The 25356-nt window shown below is 39.1% G+C and overlaps 1 protein-coding gene across 4 annotated transcripts in view; it reads left to right on the top strand.

The window, feature by feature from the left end:
* Nucleotides 1-25356, top strand: part of INVS (inversin) — a 138093-nt gene that overhangs the window by 5512 nt on the left and 107225 nt on the right. For all 4 annotated transcript variants that reach the window (XM_066367554.1, XM_066367551.1, XM_066367553.1 and 1 more), the window contains exon 3: nt 10754-10920. In XM_066367554.1, coding sequence (XP_066223651.1) covers nt 10754-10920 — 167 coding nt within the window. The remainder of the gene's footprint in view (nt 1-10753; nt 10921-25356) is intronic.

Here is a 25356-nt window from a genome sequence, read left to right as displayed (position 1 = left end):
GCTACTACATCTTCAACTTTTTCTTGTATTCTCCTTCCTATCAACACTTAAACACTTAATATTGTTTCCATTATTTAGAAATTCCTTCCCTGTTTATTCATCCCCCTCTAGGTATTGCCTATTTCTCAACTTTCCCTCTTAACTCTATCAGTGCACAGACTAAATTGCTGTAACAGCGACTTAAGATAGAAGTGTATTTCATGCTCATAATAGTACAAAGGTAATTGGACAGTGGAGAGTGGGTAGACGATTCCGCTTCACAGAGTCATTCAGAGATGCTGTTAGGACTTGGTTCTGCCATTCCCAAAATGTGGCTTCCATGTTTCGGTCAAAGGCAGATACACTAAATCATAGCCCAGCCAACAGGAAAGCAATTTGCCATGAAGGACGTAGACTGGCCTTAGACACAATGCCACACCTAGGACGAAAGAGGCTTAAAAAGAAGAAGGGGGGAGGAGAAGGAAGAAGAGGAAGAAGGAGAGGAAAGAGAAGGAGGAGAAGAAGAAGAAGAAGAACCCTCTCCCTGGATCCTGTCATGCCCAGCTAAAACTCAGGGTGCTCAATTCATGAAAATTAAAATCAGAGAATGGATACAGGGGCAATTATCACTCCCTCACCAAATCAAGCTTCTTGAACTGTCTGTACCCATTGTCCCCACTGCTTTACTGTTCTGTTATTAAAGGAAAACAAACTCTACTTTCTTATTTTGAAATATACATATAGAGCAGTACTTAAGACTTACATGTACAGTTTAACAAATAAATATAAAGCAAACATTCATGTAACCACTCAAGAGACAGAACATTGGTCCCCTAAAAGCCCCTAATACATTCTTCCCTCCCCCTTGGAGTAATTTGCTATCTTGACATTTATGGTAATAATTTCATTGTAGTTTTACCTCCTAGATACAGATCTTAACCCTATAGTTTCATTCTGCTTTTTTGAACTCTTTTCGCTAAACATTTCATACTGAAAATGTGTGTATAGTTCTGTCATTTTCCTGCTCAGAACTCTTTAATTGCTTCTCATTGTATTTGGAATAAAATTCAAAGCGTACCTATGCCTTTTCTCCTCTCCACCCTCACCCTTCCCACTCTTACTAGAGGAACTGGCTTTTTTTCAGTTTCTCAACCCTGCCAAGCCCTTTCCATCTCAGGACTTTGGCATGAAATACTATTCTCCCATTCTCCGACTAACTCTTAGTCATCTTTCAGATCTCGGCATTCAAGTTGCTCCTTCAAAGAGGCCTGCTCTAGCTATCCAATCTCAGTGAGTTTGTTCATTGTGTTCTCTCTTGGAACTCTGTGGTTTTCTCTCATGGAACTAGGCTCATATTGTAACTGTGCATTTGTATATATAACTTTGTCTCTTCTCTATAAGCTGGTAGCCTCCATGAGGATAGACAGTGTCTGTTTAGTTCATCACTATATCCACAAAATTGACACAGTGCTTGGCACATGGTAAGCACATAAGAAATATTTGTTAAAGAAATGAATAAATATTCTAATTATTCTCTTATATATCTTCTAAGAAGTCTATAATCATCTTGAGGCCTGGAATTAAATGGGCATTGAGTTGAGATGAATTGAACTGAATTGAATGAGAGGCAGGTTAGGATAAAATTCCAATGGAAAAAAATTTAAGTCAGAATACATAGAGGAAATATCTTATAAAATGAATTTTTTATTATCTTAATGAAAAGTATAAATTTAAAAGAAAAAAGAATATGCAATATATTATAAATTAAAAATACTTATACAGCCTGATTAGGGGGTGGCACAGTGGATAGAGCATTGGACTGGGATGCGGAGGACCCAGGTTTGAGACCCTGAGGTCACCAGCTTGAGCGCGGGCTCATCTTGAGCCCAAGGTCGCTGGCTCGAGCAAGGGGTCACTCGGTCTGCTGTAGCCCCCTGGTCAAGGCACATATGAGAAATCAATGAACAACTAAGGAACCGCAACGAAGAATTGATGTTTCTCATCTCTCTGTTCCTGTCTGTCTGTCCCTATCTGTCCCTCTCTCTGACTCTGTTTCTGCCACACACAAAAAAACAAACAAACAAAAAAAAACTTATACAGGCTCAGTCATGCAAATTAATGTTACATAATAAAACTTGAAATATTCCTATAATTTTATACCCTTAAAGAAAAAAAATCCTTAAAAATCCCCCCAAAATGATGATGTGAAATCACTATATAGATAATAAATTTAATTACAAATTGGTTCACTACAATTATCATCTTGTCTCATTACTGACTTTGAGCTGTAGCACTCATCTTTAAGAATTCTGCCATTATGTCTTCTGTACAAGAACAGCAATACATTTTCTCTGTTACTTCCCATTTGTATATTCCTATTAAAATAATAACTTTCATTTCAAATCTCAGTGTATCTTATATATTCTTTTCTATGGCACATGTTGTTTTTCTTCTAAACTAGTAACATAGTAAGTACTACAGATGAATTGTGTTTTTCTTGAATCTTTGCTCACCAACTGTTCAGCGAATTCATTCACTTTAGCGTTTCTATTTTCCCTTCTCTGTTTCCATGGAGAAGTATGTCAGTGGTGTGTTTGCCTCCATGGAAACAGATGAGCATCTCTTCCTACATACACAGCTAATTAAATCGAACACTTTCTGTGCTGCCCAGTATCTGGGAGGAGGATTGAAGAGGCCTTCCCGGAGTGAGACATCATTTTAGTAGGAATTTTTAGTGTTTAACCTAATACAATGGATTAATGTTTTAACATAATTCATTACATCCTAGATTCAGATGAATTAGAGCTCTGTGGCCCTAAAAGCATAAACATACATAGTAAAATCCTTATATGCTATGGTTATCATTTATAGTTATAAAGCTTTCCTCAACATCAAATTCAAATAATTTGAATGAATATCAGAGATATAGCTGATAATAGAATTTAGTAGATTCGTTTTAATACTGTACCATGTGATATAGTAGAAAGGTTAAAGATTTTTGAGTCAGATAAACCTGAGTTTTGAGTTCTGGCTTTGTCATTTATAAGCTGTATTACTTTGGCTAAGCCATTTAATCTTTTTGAGCTTAAGTTTCCTCATCTGTAAACTCTAGATTGTAATACTCTGCTTATGTGAGAATTAAATGAGATAATGACTGTAAAACATCTAGGATGACCGTAGTTAATATTATTGTATTATATATTTGAAGGTTTTATAAGAGGGTAGATCTCTAAAAGTTCTCATCACAGGAAAAAAACATTGTAACTATGTGTGGTGATGCAACAAAGAATAATACTGTTTTCTTTGTGGAAACCAAACGAAATCATTTGTAAACGTGCACAGTGTGTAAAGATTGATGCTGTCATTGTTGCTGATAGTGTTTGGCGAGGTTGGCAGTAGTTAAGTGACCAGGCAGCACCATTCTGATTCTACCACAATTTTCTCCCCATGTCCATGATCTCAGCAAGTACATGTCTCTCTGGATCATTTTCTCTCTTTGTTTATGACATCTTCAAACACAGTAGTTAGGAATGGCAAGGAACCTCATTAGTAGTAGAGTAGTGGAATTATTTCAGTATACTTCTTCCTTTACCTCAATCCCAACCTTCAATGTTAGGGGTCACTAAATGTTTTATAAATGGTTCCTTAATATATATGTGTATATCAATATATATACTTACATGTTTATGTATCCATACTAATAATAGTACTAAAATTAGCCAATATTTACAGATGTATGTTATATGTGCCAGGCAGTGTATTAAGTGTATTGCAACTCATTAACTCGTTTAATAGTGAAGCATTAATAAATATTTAATAGCATTAAAATATTTAATAATAATAGTTTGGGGTACTATTATAATCCTCATTTCATATGTGAGGAAACTGAGACACAGAGAGATTAAGCAATTTCTCTAATAAATAGCAGAAGTAAGATTGAAGTCTAGAAGTCTAATTCCAGAACATATGTTTTTAAATACCAAACTGTGGGGCTATCCCTGCAGACATGTGCACGTTCATATGTACAAATGCATAGAGAACGGGTGAGGCAAAGAAGAAAACTGATGAAGTCTAAACCTGATTGATGAACATAATGGGTACCTAGATTGGATTTTTCTTAATTACTTTTTTATGCTACAGGCCCTTTTGGCAATCTGGTAAAGCTTTTGGCCCTTCTCAGCACTGTTTTTAAGAGCTTGATATAATATATAGTAATATAGTTATTAAAGTATTTTAAAATTATACAATATACCTATAATCACTATTTATTAACACATTAAATAGCAAGATCTAGTGGCATTTCCAACAACTATGACAGTTTCAAAATAGCAATAAGTGTAAATGATATATTAAGATATCACAACAATTATAATGAGTTAATAGGTAAAAGTATTTTATAAAATCTCGAGTGTCCTCAGAATATATGTTACAGTATTCTCATTTTGTATGTTAGGACACAGATTTAGAAGTCAAGAAATTTGGTTGCAGACTACAGCGTTGAGTCAAACCAAATCTTTTGAATATAAATCCCATCTTCTTTCCATTGTTTCTTTGTTGCCTCTATAACAATAATCAGATATTTCTTGAATGACCACAAATGGCTTCCCAAGATTGTGACAGTACAAAACATGTGGTATGAAAAGGGGGTTAAAGCAGATGAAGTGCATCTCTGATGCCACATGAAGGTCACATTTCAGAGAGAGAGAAAGGTGGTAGGGAGGAACAGGAAGCATCAACTTGTATTTGTTTCTCTTACATGCCTTGACTGAGCAAGCCCGGGGTTTTGAACCAGCAACCTCAGTGTTCCAGGTCAAAACTCTATCCACTGCGCCACCACAGGTCAGGCTAAGGTGATATTTCAGAACAAGATAAGAAGATATCTGTAGAGAACGCTGGATTTTCTTATGTTGGAGAGTATAGATAACACTATAACCATTGTGTAGACTGGCACAGCTGTCATAAGAGACAGCTATTTCCAGTAAGTGCTAGAGTTGGAGCTCTGGTGGCTGCACATAAGAGTCCATTAACCATACAGCCTCTTCTGCTCCAACTAGCCTTAAAATAACTGAGTGCAGCAGAGCAGTGGCTTTGCAATCACAGTTCCAGCTCAGCTTCCCAAGCTCTGTTCAGGCTGAGCGCGTGCAGGGTGCCAGCCCTGGTTAAGCAGGCACCAGCAGGCCATGGATTAGAGGCCATCTCTGCAGTTGCCAGAATAATTACAACAGCACAGCACACTAGCCAGCTGCTTTCTATAGTAGCTGTATCTGACAGGAATGCCAATTTAAGTGCTGTCATCTAGTGCATATTAGATGCACATCACAGGTCCTACATTTGTGCAAAAGTTGCAGTTATCAGACACTTGCAAACAATAAATCATTTCACTCAAACATCAAAATAAGCTATTGTGTAGGCTGGGCATGTATTGGCCGAAGCTTAGGAACTGAGGAAACTAAGGAAGGTGGTAGGGTAGGTAGATAAAGGCACGGGCCTCTCTCAGTCAGGAAGTTCAGAACCTGATGGGACCCTCATTACTCAGAAGCTAGCCACAAAGCCACTATCCTCCTAAAGCAACTCAACAGGACTGCAGCGAGGCCAAATGCTGCTTTTCCTAATCATGAACCTTACCATAGTATTTTTATTTTCATTCATTTAATTTTTAAAAAATTTCATTTGAGAGTTTATCATTAACCCATGGATTATCTGTGTGTTAATTCCCAAATAGTCAATGATTTTCCATTATCTTTCTGTTACTGATTTCTAGTTTAATTACATTATTGTCAGAGAACATACTTTGTATGACTTCCCCTCTTTAAATATATTAAAATTTGTTTTTGATCCAATACGTGGTCTATTTTGGTGACTGTTCCATGGGTGCTTTGAAAGACTATATCTGACTATCTTTGGGTGACATGGTCAGTAAGTAGCAGTTATATTCTGCTGCTTTGTAGTAGTTTTCAGTTCTTTATCTTTGGTGATTTTCATTTTAGTGGCTCAAGCAATTATTAAGAGAGGGGTGCTGAAGTTACCAACTATAACTGTGAGCTTTTCAAGTTTTCTCTGTTCTATCAGTTTTTGCTCCCTGTATTTTGCAGCTTTGTGGTTTGATACATATATACATTACGGACTGTTAGGTATTCTTAATGAATTGACCCATTCATCATTATATAATGTTTTTATTTGTCCCTGGTAGTTATCTTTTCTCTGAAGTGTACTCTATCAGATATTATTGTAATCAGCTTTCTTTTGATTAGTATTTATCAGGCATATCTGTGCTCATTCTTTTACTTTTAACCTACTTATATCATTATATTTCAAGTGAGTTTTATTTCTTTTATTCTTTTTTATTAAGTGAGAGGAGGGGAGATAGTGAGATCTACTCCCACATGTGCCCCAGCCGGGATCTACCCAGCAACCTCCATCTGGGGCCAATGCTCGAATTAACTGAGCTATTTTCAGCACCTGAGGCTAATGCACTCAGATCAGCTGAGCTATTCCTAGTGTGCTGCACTGACGCTTGACCCAACAGAGCCCCTGGCTGTGGGAGGGGAAGAGGGAAAGAAGGGGGAGAGGGTGGGGGAGAGACACAGATGGTCACTTCTCCTGTGTGCCCTGACTGGGAATCAAAGCCAGGACGTCCATAGCTGGGCTGAGGCTCTATTCACTGAGCCAACCAGCCAGGGCCCAAGTGAGTTTCTTATAATAGCATATAGTTGGGTCCTCTTATTTAAATCTCTTATCTTTTTATTGTTGCTTTCATACCATTTACCTTTAATGTAATTATTGTTAGGATTTAAGATTTCCAATTTATTATATTTACTGTTTGTTCCCTCTATTTTTATTCTTTTTTTCTTTTCCTGTCTTCCTCTGCATTTCTTGAATGTTACAGTGTTCTATCTTAATTTATATGTAGTAGAGCTTTTTGTAACAGCTTTATTGAGATTCACCATACATACATACCACATACTTCACCAGTTTAAAGTGTACAATTAAGGGGGAGAGGGTGGGGGAGAGACACAGATGGTCACTTCTCCTGTGTGCCCTGACTGGGAATCAAAGCCAGGACGTCCATAGCTGGGCTGAGGCTCTATTCACTGAGCCAACCAGCCAGGGCCCAAGTGAGTTTCTTATAATAGCATATAGTTGGGTCCTCTTATTTAAATCTCTTATCTTTTTATTGTTGCTTTCATACCATTTACCTTTAATGTAATTATTGTTAGGATTTAAGATTTCCAATTTATTATATTTACTGTTTGTTCCCTCTATTTTTATTCTTTTTTTCTTTTCCTGTCTTCCTCTGCATTTCTTGAATGTTACAGTGTTCTATCTTAATTTATATGTAGTAGAGCTTTTTGTAACAGCTTTATTGAGATTCACCATACATACATACCACATACTTCACCAGTTTAAAGTGTACAATTCTCCTGGCCTGTGGTGGTGCAGTGGATAGAGTGTTGACCTGAAATGCTGAGGTCATGGGTTCAGAATCCTGGGCTTGCCTGGTCAAGGCACATATGACAAGCAATGGGTGATCATCTAAGGTGAAGCAACTATAAGTTGAAATTTCTCATCCCCCCTACCCCTCTGTAAAGTCAATAAGTAAAATTTTTAAAATAAAATAAAGTGTATAATTCAATGGTTTTTGTATATTCATAGAGTTACACAAACATCAATCACCATAAGTGATTTTAAAACAATTTCATTACTAGCCCTGGCCAGTTGCCTCAGTAGTAGAGCATCAGCCCAACGTGTGGAAGTCCTGGGTTCGATTCCCAGTTAGAGCACACAGGAGAAGCGCCCATCTGCTTCTTTATCCTTACCCCCTCCTTTTTCTCTATCTCTATCTTCCCCTTCCAAAGCCAAAGCTCCATTGGAGCAAAGTTGGCCTGGGCACTGAGGATGGCTCTGTGGCCTCCACCTCAGGTGCTAGAATGACTCCAGTTGAAATGGAACAACTCCCCAGATGGGCAGAGCATTGCCCCCTGGTAGGCATGCTGGGTGGATCCCGGTTGGGTGCATGTGGGAGTCTGTCTCTCTGCCTCCCCGCTTTCTCACTTCAGAAAAATACAAACAACAACAACAACAATTTCATTACTTCCAAAATAAACCTGTACCCTTTAGCTATGACCCCTCAAACCCCATCCCCAGTCCTAGGCAAGCACTGGATATAGATTTCTGGGTTAACAGCTCTTTCCCCCTCCCACCACCCTCTCACTTGGATAATATTGTGTCATTGCCTCTGGCTCTATAGTTTCTCATGAGAAATACACAGTAATTTGAATTGCTGCTCCTCTATAAATAATGTGTTATTTGTCTCTGGCCATTTTAATGTTTTTTCCTTTATCTTTAGTTTTCGGAATTGATTGTGACTGACTCAGCATGGATTTCTTTGGGTTTATTCTGTCTGAGCTTTGCTCAGCTTCTTAAATCTTTAGGTTTGTTTGTTTCACAAAGTATGGGCTATTTTCAGCCATTGGTCCTTCAAATATGTTTTCAGCCCTTCCTTCTTTTTCCTCTTTTTCTGTGATGATATGAATGGCATGTACTTTGTTTCTGTCCCACAGAGCCCTGAGACTCTGTTGATTCTTTTTTATTCCTATCTTTCTATCAGTTGTTCAGATTGAAAAATATCTGTTGGTCTATAACAAGTTCAGTGATTCTTTCCTCTGTCATCTCTATTCTACTATTGAGCCTATTCAATGAAGTTTTAATTTTTTAATTTGGTTATTTACTTTTTTATTAAATATTTACCATCCTAAAATTTTCGTTTGGTTCATCATTATATTTTCTTTCTTTGCTGATACTTTGTGTGTTTTACCATTCATTTTAAGAGTTTCATAGTTGCTAGTCAGATCATTTTTATCATCACTGTTGCTTTAAAATCCTTGTCACATAATTTTAATGTATATATCATCACAATGTTGATTATCTTTTTTTTTTTTTTTATAAAGACAGAGTCAGAGAGTGAGCTAGATAGGGACAGACAGACAGGAATGGAGAGATGAGAAGCATCAATCATCAGTTTTTCGTTGAGACACCTTAATTGTTCATTGATTGCTTTCTCATATGTGCCTTGACCGTGGGCCTTCAGCAGACCGAGTAACCCCTTGCTCAAGCCAGCGACCTTGGGTCCAAGCTGGTGAGCTTTGCTCAAACCAGATAAGCCCGTGCTTAAGCTGGCGACCTCAGGGTCTTGAACCTGGGTCCTCCACATCCCAGTCTGACGCTCTATCCACTGCACCACCACCTGGTCAGGCTATCTTTTCTTATTTAAGTAACTATTTTCCTGGCTCTTGGTTTATCTAGTAATTTTGGGTTATATCTTGGGTACTTTGTGTATTATGTTATAAGACTGAGTCCTGCTTACCTATCCTATTTTAGTAGACTGACAGTCTCTTTAGGTTTGAATGAAGATTTTGTTCCAATTTTGTAGACTGTGATTGAAATTTCAAGTTATATTTCTGAGCTCTGCAGGGCTCTTTCGGTGTGCCCCACCTCTGTGCTACCCAGGCCAGTTGAGAGCCTGGCAGTATTCTACCCAGAGTTCTAGTCTCAAAGGTTTTTCTAGTTTGATTGTGGTTAGTTTCACACATGAGCTTCTCAGTTGAGTTGTCCTCAACTTCATGCAACTATTTAAAGAATTGCTTTTTTCAGCTTCCCCCTCTCCACAATACTCCCCCACTCCCTAGTTGGGCAGGGGTAAGATACCTCACTGCCATCTTTTGCTTAATTTGAGGCACAGTGGTTCATAAGGCTCTTCCCCTCAGTCTCTGCAGTACTCAGCAGAGAAGAGAGCAGTTGCAGTTTCTTTTGTTGTATGTGCTTTGAATAGAACAAGTGCAGTCAAAAGACTTTACTCCTGCAGGGCTACCCTCTTCCCAGTCTATTGGCTAGAGGGAGTAGACATCTTGGGGGAGTTTGTTTCTGTGTCTGTGTCCAGTAGTGTTTCTGGTGGGCTACTGTAGCACCCAGGCTGGTCATATATATATATATGGCAAAAAACAAAAACAAAAATCCATCATGGGCCTGACCTGTGGTGGTGCAGTGGATAAGATGTCAACATGGAATGCTGAGGTCGTGGGTTTAAAACCCCATCCTTACACATATGAAAAGCAACTACTATGAGTTAATGCTTTCCATTCCTTCCCTCTCCCCCTTTCTACCTCTTTCTCAAAAAAAAAAAAAAAAAAAAAAAATCCATCATGGCATGCACCATCAAGCTGTTCCTGGAGTTTGTAGTTCTCTAATCAGTCTCTCTCCACCTTTCATATATTTTTCATACAATGTTTAGTTGTGAAGAGCAGGAGGATCAGGGTACTACACACTTGCTCCATCCATATTGTCTAAAACAGAAGGTCAACCATGATTTGTTTTTGTATATCTCAAAAACATACCACATATCCTAGTGTATGGTCTGCACTAAGTATTTGTTGACAAAAGAAAGGAATGAGAGAGGAAAGTAAGTAGTTTCATATCTCAAAATGTTAATTTAGCCTAACACAGTAGTTCAGAATATGGCCTTTATAGTCAATAATCATTTTGAATTTTATCTCCACTACCTACGTTCAGTGTAACGTAAACAAGTTTCCTTTACTTGTTTGAGTCTCATTCGCTAAAACCGGATGATAGTATCTATCTCACAGGGTCAGTAAAAATGAGATCATATATTCAATGCATTTAGCACAGTGTTTGATAAATACTTAGGTAATGTAGTTCTGAGACATACTAGTGAAAACAACAATTATCAAATATCATCATCTGTTTCTTATACTCACAGGAAACGCTGCCCTTAAAGACAAGGAAGATCAGTTTGGGAGAACACCACTCATGTACTGCGTGTTGGCTGACAGACTGGACTGTGCGGATACTCTCCTGAAGGCAGGGGCAGATGTTAATAAAACCGACCATAGCCGGAGAACAGCCCTCCACCTTGCAGCTCAAAAGGTAGATGTAACGTTACTTTGAAGTATAAACATTTGGTGTGGTAATTGCTATTTGGTTCATGGAACTGTGCAATGGACAGATGATAAAGAAATCACGCCTGACCTGTGGTGGCGCAGTGAATCAAGCGTCGACCTGGAACACTGAGGTCGCTGGTTCAAAACCCTGGGCTTGCCTGGTCAAGGCACATATGGGAGTTGATGCTTTCTGCTCCTCCCCCCTTCCTCTCTCTCTGTCTCTCTTCTCTAAAATGAATAATTAAATAAAAATAATTTTAAAAACGAAGAAATCACAAGTACGTGACTCTTAGTTTCATATATTTTCTCTACAAATAGTCTTAAAACTGCCGAGAGTTAAGGCACAAGTAACCACCAGTGGCTCCTTTCACTCATCTGAATTCCTTGAACAACTGAATTTATTTTATGATCCAAGGTTAAGTCAAGGGACATGGAATCAAAATTGTTTGTACAATATGATTAAACTATATTATGACTCAACTTATGCTTGGGAAAAAGCAAAGCCCAAAAACAAAAAACACCCCACTAAGATGTTAATAGTGGTTGGGTTTAAGTATTGGGAATATTAGGAATTTTTGTACTTTTCACTGTTTAAAATTTTTTCCTTAATAAATATTATTTTTACAATAAAAATCTGTAGTCTTCCTTAAAGTAAGTGGCATAAAAGAAATTATTTTCTGAATATATCTTCAACTTTTTAAAAACCTAAAACTCAATTGCCAGTTTAAATGATTTCAAATTTTTATAGACATTGTCAAGATATCAGATTTTTAGAATTAAACATATCAAAAAAATAAAATTGGAAAATTCAGATTTATTTGAAGATTTATTTACCTGAAAACTATTTGCCCAACATAAAGTTTTGATCTATAAAATTTATTTCTACTGCCTGGTATTTCTCTTTTCATTATCTTAGACTTAAGTATTTTTTTGTGTAAAAAAGCAATGAAAATTAGTTAGATCCAGCAGAAACTATCAAATTTATTTCCCATGAAAAATGTGAACCAGATATAGCATATTAATTGAGGGGTAAGAAAAATACCTTTCCATTAGTTAAATATGTAAAAAGAGACTGACATTAATATATACTGCTGAATATGGTAGTTAGATGTTAGGTCTGTCAGGTTATTTCCACCCTTAATGCTTTGACTTTGCTTTTCATTATATTTTATAGTAATTTTGAATAAATTTCTCTCATTTTCAATCTCACTTTTAACTACTGCTCAGGTACTTACAACCTTTCACCTAACCTTGTCAGCTGTTAAAATTATTCATTTGGGAAGGGTAACTCCATTTAATTTGTTTTTGTAAAGTAAACATTTCAGATTGGGGAAAAGCCCCAATATTAAGAATGTGCTAGATTTTTGAAATTGTGATTCACTTAGGTTTAAAACTCAGTTTCAAAACTGTACGTTGGAAGAACCTAACAATATCAGTAGGTCGTGTGAGAAAAAATGAGGATTGAAGCCAATGATCCAACAGTAAGACATTTTTGTAGTGTGATATGAAAAAGGTTGAGAGAAGGGGAATACACAACCAGACATACTAGCTTAGCTGTCTCTTCACGAGATGAAATGCCTTGTTTTCTTTTGCTTTTTGTTTCTTTTTATTTTTTATTGTGATTTTTCTAATGTCAAGGAATAAATAGAACTTTAATTTGCATGTCACACTTTATATAGCTGACTTCATAAATAATAAATTTCAAGTTCATTCAACTACCTGACAATTATGTGTTTCCCCATCTCTGAGTTGCAGTTTGTTTTTTCATGTTCACCAAAAGCAGTACTATATCTTTAGGTTACACAAGTGCTAGTAGAATTTCCAGAATAAGGTTAGTAATAATTCTTTAGCACTGTCTGTCCAGATCAAGCCTAGGTATTGTTTTTGATTTTGTACTTCATACAAAAATACATTATTAAGAAGGCAAAGTTTATTTAGATCAAGCAGAAAGAAGATGGTGAAGAGTCTAGGAATAATTTCCAAAGAATAGTTGTAGATGATATATGTTCTCGAACTGTAGCACACCCTCCTCTGAGCAGACACAAGCACAAATTCTAAGAGAAAACATCTTCACCTTAAACTTCTAGGATTTCCTCATGTCACAGTGAAACACATGAGGAAACAATCTACCATGAATGAGAGCAAAAATAATAAGCAGATTTATTTCATCAAAAACGTTAGATATTGCCATCATTATAAATGCAATATAAAATAACCATTGAATGTTTAAAGATAAAAAAAAAAAGAAATCAAATAGATGAGCAACCAATAAGAAATTATGCTAAGTTCTGATCATGACCACTTACTTTAGAATAACCCATCTTCCAAAAACATCTCTAAAAACTGAACGAAATATATACAATACATTGTTTGAATGCATTGAGGAAAGGCAGCATAGGCATGATCTAAGAAACGGCAATCACTCAGAGAAGGGAAGCGTGTGAAATTAGCTCCACATACATTCTGCCTTTTTCCTTGAGAGCATTTTCCAAAATGGCATGCAAAAGAATACACCCCTAGCAGGAAGCTGTGATCTCAGGCTGAGAAACCTGGATAGAGTTTGGAGTTAGCAGGGCAAAATCCCAGAGAGAAGGGGACTGCAGAGAAGGAACCCAAAAATATGGGTTCATCCTCTTCACAAATCATTAGCAGATTTCTAACCTGTGCTTTTTAGAGGGGAGGCTTGCAAGCCCCAGCAGTAAACAACAGCCGGGAGACTAAAGAACTGAGCAGAGACTGTTTTAAAATTACTCTATATTTTCTTTCCTGTTCAAGTCTTTATTATATAACAAATATATTTTTATGTAGGGATTCATCTATTCTCATTTTAAAGCATATGAATAACTCATTTTCTCAGAACAACCTTGCTTATTAATTTACAGCCAGTTAGCATCTGATGTGGGCCAGTGCCAGGCTTTAGTACTATGTACTTCCTATACTTTTTAAAAAGTTATATATATATATATATTTTTTTTCTTTTCTTTTCATTTTTCTGAAGCTGGAAACAGGGAGAGATAGTCAGACAGACTCCCGCATGCGCCCGACCGGGATCCACCCGGCACGCCCACCATGGGGCAACGCTCTGCCCACCAGGGAACGATGCTCTGCCCATCCTGGGCGTCGCCATGTTGCGACCAGAGCCACTCTAGCGCCTGAGGCAGAGGCCACAGAGCCATCCCCAGCGCCCGGGCCATTTTTGCTCCAATGGAGCCTTGGCTGCAGGAAGGGAAGAGAGAGACAGAGAGGAAAGCGTGGCGGAGGGGTGGAGAAGCAAATGGGCGCTTCTCCTGTGTGCCCTGACCAGGAATCGAACCCGGGTCCTCCGCACGCTAGGCCGACGCTCTACCGCTGAGCCAACCGGCCAGGGCTAAAAGTTATATTTTTTAAAAGAAGGGTCCTAACTACTAGGGAGCCACTTAGGAAATATGAAAATAAGAATTACACAAAACACTTTAGGGACATTAATAATGGCAACTAAGGCTACTTGGGAAGAACAGAGTGGAAGTACATAGAAAGCTATGTAGAGAGGAGGAATTAGATCCAAGAGATATTTGTGGCAGTAGAACTGTTCATTCAGTAAGTAGTTACCAAATGTCTACTATGTCGTCATGATTATATACCTAGAGAGATTATTAAAAAAATGAATCTCATATGTCTGCTCTGGATAAGTATTGTCAGTACTGATCCCTATTAAACTTCATCTCCCTTTGTTTAGTAGAACCTCTCTGATATATTGGATACCAAATATTATTTTCAAGTATTGCCTAGCCACTTAATTCTGTTAATTGTGAACTCAGAAGTCTGGCATCTATGTAATCATCAATATTCATATATACTTAGATGCATTCATTCTTTCAACATGTTAAAACTTACTATGTAACAAGTACTGTGCTAGGACTTGAAATAAAAAGGTAAAAGGCATGCTTCCTACTCTTAAATTGTTTACAAAGATCATGGATAAAGATATTAAATAATAATGAATGCTGACCTATCTACCTTACAATACCTAACTTTTTTTATAAAATATCGACAGCCATAACATGTAAATAGTCATTGTTATTATTATTGACCTGAAGAACAACCATTCTCGTATGTTATTTATTTTGTTTTTGCCTTTTTGTGATAGTGAACTATATTATGTTATCTCTCTTGAGGCTGAAAAACTCATGTTCCCATAGCGTTTTCTTCATGTCTCTGTCAGAGCCCCATTATCTTGTACTGTAATTATTGCTTACTCGTCTGTTTCACACTAGATTAGAGCTCCAGGCAAAAGCCTTGTTTTATTTATTTTTGAATCCCCCAGAATCTAACATAGTATCTGACATGTCTTGGTTGAATGCATGAATATATATTATGTTACTTATATAGAAAGTCATTATTAATACAAATGCTAGACATTTTGTTTATTAGAAACATTTATCCACTCTCAAAATACATATATGGGAAAAACTTATTGAACTGTGGTGATTGGCTTAGTTATTTTGACACATAGTCACTTCTCTGGAAACAAATTGCTATTAGTCCAAGCAGCTAAGGAAATGGTACCCACGAGAATAAAATTAATCTCAATAAACTGAACATCTGTACCTAATTTGTTTTTCATTTAGTGCCCTCAGTTTAATCCAAGAAAGCAATCAGTCAGACCTTTTCTGGGTTTCTCAAAGAAGATACCTAATTGTTAGAAATGTTTTGCTCCAGGGAAGCTACTATTTCTCTGACTTCCACAGATACATTTATTTGTTAATAAGGATAAAAAAGCTCTAGCAGTCTTACTAAATGTTCATAGTTATGCATTTTTAATCTTCCAGGGGTTATTAATTTGCTTTCAAGAAGATTAACACTACCCACTTTGAAAAAATTATATCATGTTAAACAAAAAAATTAAAGAAGCTCCAGGTTATGGTTGTGTTGTTATTATTTTTCTTTTTTAAAAACATAAACAGAATTCTTTGTTCATCAGTGAAAACTGAATATTAATTTTCAGTTTTCAAAATATGTTGTTTTCATGGTAATGATTTACGAAAGAGTAAAGGAGAAGACTAGAATACCTCTAAAAGTTTTCAGAAAAAATAAGTATTGGGTTTTCTCACATTTACCCACCTATATACTAAACAATCCACTCACTGGACCCATTGAACTCTATATATTTCCTGTATTCCCTCTCAGTACATGTATGTCTCTACCATAACTATTTACCTACCACTTTTAATTATAGATTTATCTATATTCCATCCCCATAATGCTATTTGAGGAAGACACCATGCCTTATTTGATTTTATAGTTCCAGTCTTAAAACAGTTCAGTTAGCATTTATTTAATGGATACATGAACGAAGGGATGAATCAATCAATCAATAAATGTGAACATCAAATACATTCATCATGAATGGTATGGTCTTTTAAAACTGTTGAAGTTTGAACTAATTATAGTTACTCCTTTTTATTGTCTAACCCATCCTCTCACAATTTTGTAAGTAGAATTTTGTAAGACTCTATGAGCTTAATTTCTTAACATATATCACTCTTGTATGCCTCAATTTCTTCATCTATAAAATGGGATAATACTTTTCCCTATGTAGTAGATAGGAAAGATGTGTCCTTCGGTATAATGCTTTTTGCTTGAAGGGAAAATATACCCTCTAAGAATGTAAGTTATCAATACTATTGCTCCTAATCATAGTGCACAGGTATAAAAATCAAATACTCTTTAGGAATCAGTAGGTGTCGGATGTGAGGGCGATCTGGCTGCGACATCTGTCACCCCATTGATCGCCAGGGTTGATTCGGCTGATCTGGCTGGCTAGGCAGGTGTCCCCTTCCTCCCTCACCGCTCCATGTGCGTCCCTCCCGAAGCTGCGCGCTCGGTCGAAGAGGAATCAGTAGGTGTCAGAGAAAGAAAAGTCCTTCAGGATGTTCTAGTCCAGTCATCATTGGGTGAAGAGATTGAGTCCGTTTTCCTTTCAGTTCTCTTAATAAATTATTCATCATTCTTTTTTCATATGCCTGAATTTACTTTGCTCGATTTTTAAAATTAATTATTTTAAACTTATAGATAAGAATAGAAAGTAACATAAAAAACACTGAGGTACTTAATTCCCAAAAGAGATAACAGTGAATTTTAAAAATTTCTGCTTTTGGCCCTGGCCAGTGGCTTAGTGGATAGAGCATTGGCCTGCCATATGGCTGTCCAGGGTTGGATTCCCAGTCAGGGCACACAGGAGAAGCGACTATCTGCTTCTCCACCCCCACCCCCTCTTGCCCTTCTTTCCCTCTTCCACAGCCAGTGGTTTAAGTGTCAGCTCTGGGCACTGAAGATAGCTCGGTTGATTCGAGCATTTGCCCCAGTGGATCCCAGTTGGGTACATACAGGAGTCTGTCTCACTAGCTCCCCTCCTTTCACTTAAAAAAAAATTCTACGGCCCTGGCTGGTTGGCTTAGTGGTAGAGCGTCGGCCTGGCGTGCAGAAGTCCCGGGTTCGATTACTGGCCAGGGCACACAGGAGAAGCGCCCATCTGCTTCTCCACCCCTCCCCCTCTCCTTCCTCTCTGTCTCTCTCTTCCCCTCCCGCAGCGAGGCTCCATTGGAGCAAAGATGGCCTGGGCGCTGGGGATGGTTCCTTGGCCTCTGCCCCAGGTGCTAGAGTAGCTCTGGTCGCAACAGAGCGATGCCCCGGAGGGGCAGAGCATCGCCCCCTGGTGGGCAGAGCGTCGCCCCCTGGTGGGCGTGCCGGGTGGATCCCGGTCGGGCGCATGTGGGAGTCTGTCTGTCTGTCTCTCCCCGTTTCCAGCTTCAGAAAAATACAAAAAAAAAAAAAAATTCTGCTTTTGATTTTTTTTTTTTTTTTTTTGTAATTTTCTGAAATGAGAAGCAGGGAGGCAGAGAGACAGACTCTCGCATGCACCCGACTGGGATTCACCCAGCAAGCCCACTAGGGGGCGATGCTCTGCTCATCAGGGGCATTGTTCTGTTGCAACTGGAGCCATTCTAGTGCCTGAGGCAGAGACGGTGGAGTCATCCTCAGCACTCAGGCTTACTTTGCTCCAATGGATCTTTGGCTCTGGGAGGGAAAGAGAGAGATAAAGAGAAAGGAGAGGGGGAAGGGTGGAGAAGCAGACAGGTGCCTCTACTGTGTGTCCTGACCGGGAATTGAACCCAGGACGTCCAAACACTGGGCTGACGCTCTACTACTGAGCCAACTGGCCAGGGCCTGCTTCTGATTTTTTTAAATAAAATAAAACAAACTTTCAAAATCGCATTTCCCTCTTTTTCTGCCTCTTCACCAGAACTTAGTTTTTGTGCTTTTAGTTTCCATGTATATTTTTCTGTGTAAATATTCATACAAAATAATATTATTTTACATGCTTAAAATCTTTATATAAATGGTTGTATACTGTGTGCCACCCCCCAACTTGCTTTTTTGACTTACCATCATGTTTTTTGTTTGTTTGTTTGTTGTTGTTGTTTGTATTTTTCTGAAGTTGGAAACTGGGAGGCAGTCAGACAGACTCCCTCATGTGCCTGACTGGGATCCACCTGGCATGCCCACCAGGGGGCGATGCCGCCCATCTGGGCCGTTGCTCTGTTGCAACCAGAGCCATTCTAGCCCCTGAGGCAGAAGCCATAGAGCACCCTCAGCGCCTGGGCCAACTTAGCTCCAATGGAGCCTTGGCTGTGGGAAGGGAAGAGAGAGACAGAGAGGAAAGAGAGGGGGAAGGATGGAGAAGCAGATGGTCGCTTCTCCTGTGTGCCCTGGCCGGGTATCAAACCCGGGACTCCTGCACGCCAGGCCGACGCTCTACCACTGAGCCAACCGGCCAGGGCCTAGCATCATGGTTTTAAGATTTGTTCATGTTGAAACATGTAGCCCTAATTCACAAAACATTATATCTAAATGCCTAAAAGACACATGAAAAGGTGTTCAACAGCATTATTAATGAGGGAAATATAAATTATAGCCACAATGAGATACCTCCACAAAGCTATTTGAAGCTATAAAATGAAAAATGAAAAAGCCTGACAGTACCAGTTGATGGTGAGGATATGGATCAGCTGGAACTCTCAAATATTTTTGGTGGTAATGTATATTGGTGCATCCATTTTGGAAAGCTGACTATATCTACAAAAGCTAAACATAAAAATAAATAAATAAAATAAACACACACACACACACACACACACATACACACACTATATCACAGCAATTTACACCTCAACTCAGTTAACACCTAAGAGGATAAGAGTTTTTTTTCACCAAAATACATATATGAGAATGAACATGAAAGCTTTATTTATAATAGCAAACATTTTAATAGACAAAAAACCTAACACCTATCAAACTTATCAACAGGAACATGGGTGAATAAAGTGTGGTGCGTTCATTCCTACAGTGGAATACTACACAATAAAGAAGAATGAACTACTGACACATTCAACCACATGAATGAATTTCCTTGACATTATGTTGAGTGAAAGAAGTCAGACACAGCCCTGGCCAGTTGGCTCAGCGGTAGAGTGTTGGCCCAGCATGTGGAAGTCCCAGGTTCAATTCCTGGCCAGGGCACACAGGAGAAGTGCCCATCTGCTTCTCCACTCTTCCCCCTCTCCTCTCTCTTTCTCTCTCTCTCTTACCCTCCTGCAGCCAAGGCTCCATTGGAGCAAAGTTGGCCGGGGCACTGAGGATGCCTTCATGCCTCAGGCACTAGAATGGCTCCCTTAGCGACAGAGCAACACTCCAGATGAGCAGAGCATCGTCCCTGGTGGGCATGCTGGGTGCATCCTGGTTGGGTGCATGCGGGAGTCTGTCTGTCTGCCTCCCGCTTCTCACTTCAGAAAAATACAAAAAAAACCGTCAGACACATGATATTTACATGAATTTCAGGAGCAAGCAAAACTATGGTAATTCAAATAAGATCCATGGTTAGTCAAGGGATACATTTTGACTGAAAGAGGGCATGAAGGGCATTTGGGGGTGCTGGAAATGCTCTGTATTTTGAACTGCATGTTGGTTACATAAAAACTTCTCCACCTCTATACTGAGAATTATGTACTACTGTATATGGTTTATATATTATACCTCAATAAAAAAATTATTATAAAAAATGGTAAGATGACCGGATCTTGGTGACCATGATTTGTAGGTGGTATAATGGGAAATGGAATCAAGAATGGTTACTAGCCTAGGCTTTGAAGCACTTAAGTTATATTTCCCCAGCCTTTGCCTCGGAAGCTTAGTGAAAGCTTGTGTCCAAGTTCTAATCCAGTGGTTCTCAAACTTGAGCATCCATCAGAATCACCTGGAGGTGTTTAGTGGGTACTTCTAGGCTTCTCCGGGGCTATATTCTCTCAGTGCATTTAAAAACAATTTAATAAGTACATGCTACCACAAACCAAGAAAGGTTTACCTGTTGGTGTGCTTCTAAAAAGAAAGCTCCAGAGACATTTGCAGTGCCATTACCTAGAAACACAGAAAAGTCTGAGTGTGTGGAACGCTTACATTCAGGAATCTTGATCTCTTGAGAAATCTCTGGACTGGGGTGGGTGATGTTAGTTAGACAGCCCTTGCTGTTTAACCCATTTGACTCCCACCCCAGCGAGGCTACCTTTTGCAGGCAGGCAGAGCACTAATCTAAAGAATCTTTGCTTCACTACATTCCAACTTCTCAGGTTTCCAAATTAGCATCAAGTTTGTCCCCTTCTGAGTATTCAGAAACTATCTCTAAACCTGTCCTTTGCTTTTTCGGTTTAGAAACTGTTTTTCAAATAATCAAATTAAGTGTTCCAACCAAAACCGGACTTGTTCTGTTTTCATCTGAGAATTGAAATAAAATCATGACTGTCCTTTAATACTTTGATTATACTTAATATACTTCTACTTACATGGATGAAATTTATTGTCACAAGGAACAACATTACAAATTTTAATTGAATTTTTCTAACATAGCTCTAATAAGAAAAATATATTTTATTTACTTTCATAACAGTTAAAATAGTCAAATTATCTATTTTTCTATATAAGTAAAGTGAGGTATAGTTTGAGTACTTAAAGGCCACTTTGTCATTTGTAGGGCCAGGAGTTACTTTGTTTTTCTGATTCCCAGCTCAGTGTTCCTCTAAAGCTCCAGTGAAAGAGCACTCCCATGCTCTCTGGAAGCTTACTTTCTCAGACTTCTGGTTCTTCTGACCTAGACTAATCTCCAAATCCACTTTCCTAGTCAAAGCCCCAAAGAACTACCTACGAGTTTCTTTCTCATGGGCCAGATTCAGAATTTGAGCTTCTGCCTTTAGGTTCGTGTTTCTTTCTTTATGATATAATACCTTTCAAGCACAGTAGACTGTCCTTGCAGATTATATTTTAAAATCTACGTGGCTTGCAGAATTTTGTTTGAACATGATCATATTTCTTACAACCATATTCATTTTCTAATCATCTTTATCTCTTCACTGACCACGGCTTTTACTAAGTCACGAAAATACAAGCATCTGCTTTCCATGAATAGGTTAGAGATCTCCACAGCCTGGATTCCCATGGAAACCAATCAAAAGCTAAAAGGAAAAGAAAGAGTATATCTTGAATTTCTCTGAGACCTACAGCTTGTTTTTCATTAGAGTCATGCTGATTTCTTTTAAACTCTGGGCACAGGCCAGCAAATATTTTTACAGCTGATAAAAAGGAGCTTCAGATCCATTTACTTTAATTTTGTATATAACATTGTGCGGGAGGAACAAAATTTTCTATACCCTTTTAAGTTCTTCTGCCTGGTGTAATAATTAAATCTACATGAGACAGATTAACAAGAGAAAATAACCAAGTATAATTACATAGGTATGGGAACCTCATACTGAGAGAGTCAGAGACCCCAGATACAGAGACGGAAAGTTAAAATAAGGCATATATGGGCCCTGGCCGGTTGGCTCAGCGGTAGAGCGTCGGCCTGGCGTGCGGGGGACCCGGGTTCGATTCCCGGCCAGGGCACACAGGAGAAGCGCCCATTTGCTTCTCCACCCCCCCCTCCTTCCTCTCTGTCTCTCTCTTCCCCTCCCGCAGCCAAGGCTCCATTGGAGCAAAGATGGCTCGGGCGCTGGGGATGGCTCCTTGGCCTCTGCCCCAGGCGCTAGAGTGGCTCTGGTTGCAGCAGAGCATCCCCACTGGTGGGCGTGCCGGGTGGATCCCGGTCGGGCGCATGCGGGAGTCTGTCTGACTGTCTCTCCCCGTTTCCAGCTTTAGAAAAATACAAAATAAATAAATAAATAAATAAATAAGGCATATATGTCATTCTGAGCTAAGGATGAGGTGAGGCACCTTGCAGCTTCGGAGGGGAGGAAGGTCTTTCACAGGGTATGAGCAGATGGTCAGTAATTAGAAGTTTGCCCTGCTATAAAGTCATAAAACATTATTTCTGGTAATAACTCTTATGATGGGCAAGACCTTACATTTAAATTTTGTTAAATTTAGTTATTTTTATTTAGACAATTAAATTTAACAGGGTGACATTGGTCAACCAAAGTACATAGATTTAGAGAAAACAACTCCACATCATTTGGATATTTAAATTTTTGAAGAGAAGGATAAAAATTTCTCATGAGCTCACAGGGTAAAGCTCAGAAAAATATACATGTCAAAGTGTCACATCTTAGCGGGGCCTATTCTGAACCTCTTCAATATCAGTTCCAAGAAAACTTGAGCATCAGTTTGCTAATTACATTCTTACATCATAAGACCATATTTGTGCATATAATTATTTTCTACTCATATTTTACTGTTGAAAAGATGGTAAGGGGGACCCAGAGGGGCTACTATTTCTATAGTATGAATTTTGTCAACCCCTGGGTACAACATTTTCCCCATCACCTGTCACAGGGCCCTTAAACCTCCTTTGAATGCTAAACTTTTACAAAGCCCAAATAATCATTTACTGACATGATAACAGAAACATAACCAATATGCTAAAGTGAGGGAGATCAGGAAAGGCAGGAGAGAGACGACTGGGGAGAGCGGGTCATACACTTGAGTAAGGTAGTCAAATCGCCTTCATTGAGATGTTGACATTTGAAGCAGGACTTGAAGGAGATGAGGAAGTTAGCCATGTGAATGGCTGAGGGAAGAACATTCTATTGTTCCAGGCAGAAGCAACAGTGAGAACAAACCCCTTAAAATGGGAACATGCCTGGATGTTTGCGGAATAACAGGGAGGCCAGATGGCTATAATGAGCGAGCAGGGGGAGAGCAGCAGGTGATGAGGACATGAAAGACAGGGACACCACATCCTGTAGGGCCTTCTGGCCACTGTCAGGAATGTTTTCACTCCGAATGGGATGAGGAGGCGTTGCAAGGTTCTGAGCTAAGGAGTGACACGAGCTGACATATCTCTCCATAAAATAATTGTTCTGACCAAGTGAAGGAATTTTTTTCTACCATTTTACTCTTATCTATTCCTTCTTCATATAGTAGCTTTCAAGTCTCCTTCCTTTCCTAATCCTTTTTTTTAACCATATATGCACACATTTGCCCAAATACCCCTGAAATAAGACATCTAGAGTAGAATACAATGTTGGCCTGATGACCATGAACATTTTGGCTACTAAATACAGTTGATTCATGCTTAACATTTTTCACATAAAATCTCAAAGCCTGCTTTATACTAATTTTGTATTCAGATTGTTGTGGTTTTAGGCCCAAGTGGAGCATCTTATTGTATCCAGATTTAATTACTTAGTTGAACTTTTCAGACTTACTTAGGTAGAGTTTACCATTCCCTCCTTTGTTCCTCTAGTGCCTGTGTACTCAACAACCACTGTGATATCAACTATCACACTGAAAAGTATTTGTTTACACATGCGATTTCCCCACAGACAATGAGCATCTTAATATCAGGAAGAGTGTCATGGTCATCTTTTTATTTCTAGTGCCTAGTACTTAACAAATACTCAGTTAATGATTGGTAAATTGAACTGGGTTCATCATGCAAGCCGTCAGGGTCCTTTGGATCATGCAGTCAGTCATTCAGTATAACTGTCATTTCTCCCACATACGAGTCACCAGAATTTTCACCCTAATTTTTGATATCAAAATAGATCCTTCCTGCAGAAAAGCTTAATCATTAAAACACTGCTACTGCCCTGGCCGGTTGGCTCAGCGGTAGAGCGTCGGCCTAGCGTGCGGAGGACCCGGGTTCGATTCCCGGCCAGGGCACACAGGAGAAGCGCCCACTTGCTTCTCCACCCCTCCGCCGCACTTTCCTCTCTGTCTCTCTCTTCCCCTCCCGCAGCCAAGGCTCCATTGGAGCAAAGATGGCCCGGGCGCTGGGGATGGCTTTGTGGCCTCTGCCCCAGGCGCTAGAGTGGCTCTGGTCGCAATATGGCGACACCCAGGATGGGCAGAGCATCGCCCCCTGGTGGGCAGAGCGTCGCCCCATGGTGGGCGTGCCGGGTGGATCCCGGTCGGGCGCATGCGGGAGTCTGTCTGACTGTCTCTCCCCGTTTCCAGCTTCAGAAAAATGAAAAAAACAAAACAAAACAAAACAAAAAACACTGCTACTAAAATTAGCTTTGCTAACTTAAAATGCTGCTTTATTATTTCTTTATACTTGTATACTCTAACCAACGACATCAGTGGTAACTAAGATTTATAACTTTTATGTAATCATTCAGGCCATTTGTTCACCGTTCTAGTTCTGATGAGTATGAAATTCATTTATTCAATTGTGCAACAAATATGCTTTTAGTGTTTAATATGTATCAGGCTTTATACTATATATCTTATTTTATTTTATTTTTTTTGAGAGAAAGAGAGAGAGAGAGTCAAGAAGGAGACAAAGGGTGAGAAACATCAACACATAGTTCCTTTCACTTTAGTTGTACATCGATTGCTTCTCGTACGTGCCGTGACTGGAGCCAAGTCAGTGTCCCCTTGCGCAAGCCAGGAGTCTTGGGCTCAAGCTGGTGAGCTTTGGGATCATGTGGATGATCTCCCGCTCAAGCCAGCAACCCCATGCCGATGAGCCCATGTCAGAGCCAGCGACCTCGGCACTTCCAACTGGTGAGAATGATAGAGTAACACAGTACAGATAAAGAAATGGAGACTTGAAGAGCTTGAGTAATGTTTCATTAAATAGCAGAGCCCAGGATTCAAACATAGATATGACTCCAGAGACTTTGCTTCCATTCATCTTTTAAAAATTTGGCTTGACACGGCTCTCTTGCTTCGAAGCCTAGCATTTTTCATAGAACTGCCAGATAGAGAATTCAGTTCAACTAGCATGTGCTGAGCACCCATTTTAATGCCAAATTCTGTTCTCTTATGTAAGACTAATGTCCATCAGCAAATCTTGTCAGCTCTACCTTCTAAAAATTATCCAGAATTGAGCCATTCCCGACACCCCTTTGCCACTACCCTGGTCGTAGCAACCAGCATCTTGGGTTGGATT

This window comes from Saccopteryx leptura, chromosome 2 (genome assembly GCF_036850995.1).
Source record: "Saccopteryx leptura isolate mSacLep1 chromosome 2, mSacLep1_pri_phased_curated, whole genome shotgun sequence".
Taxonomy (NCBI): Eukaryota; Metazoa; Chordata; class Mammalia; order Chiroptera; family Emballonuridae; genus Saccopteryx; species Saccopteryx leptura.
The sequence above is the reverse complement of the archived record's forward strand: the minus strand, read 5'-3'. Positions and strand labels throughout refer to the sequence as shown.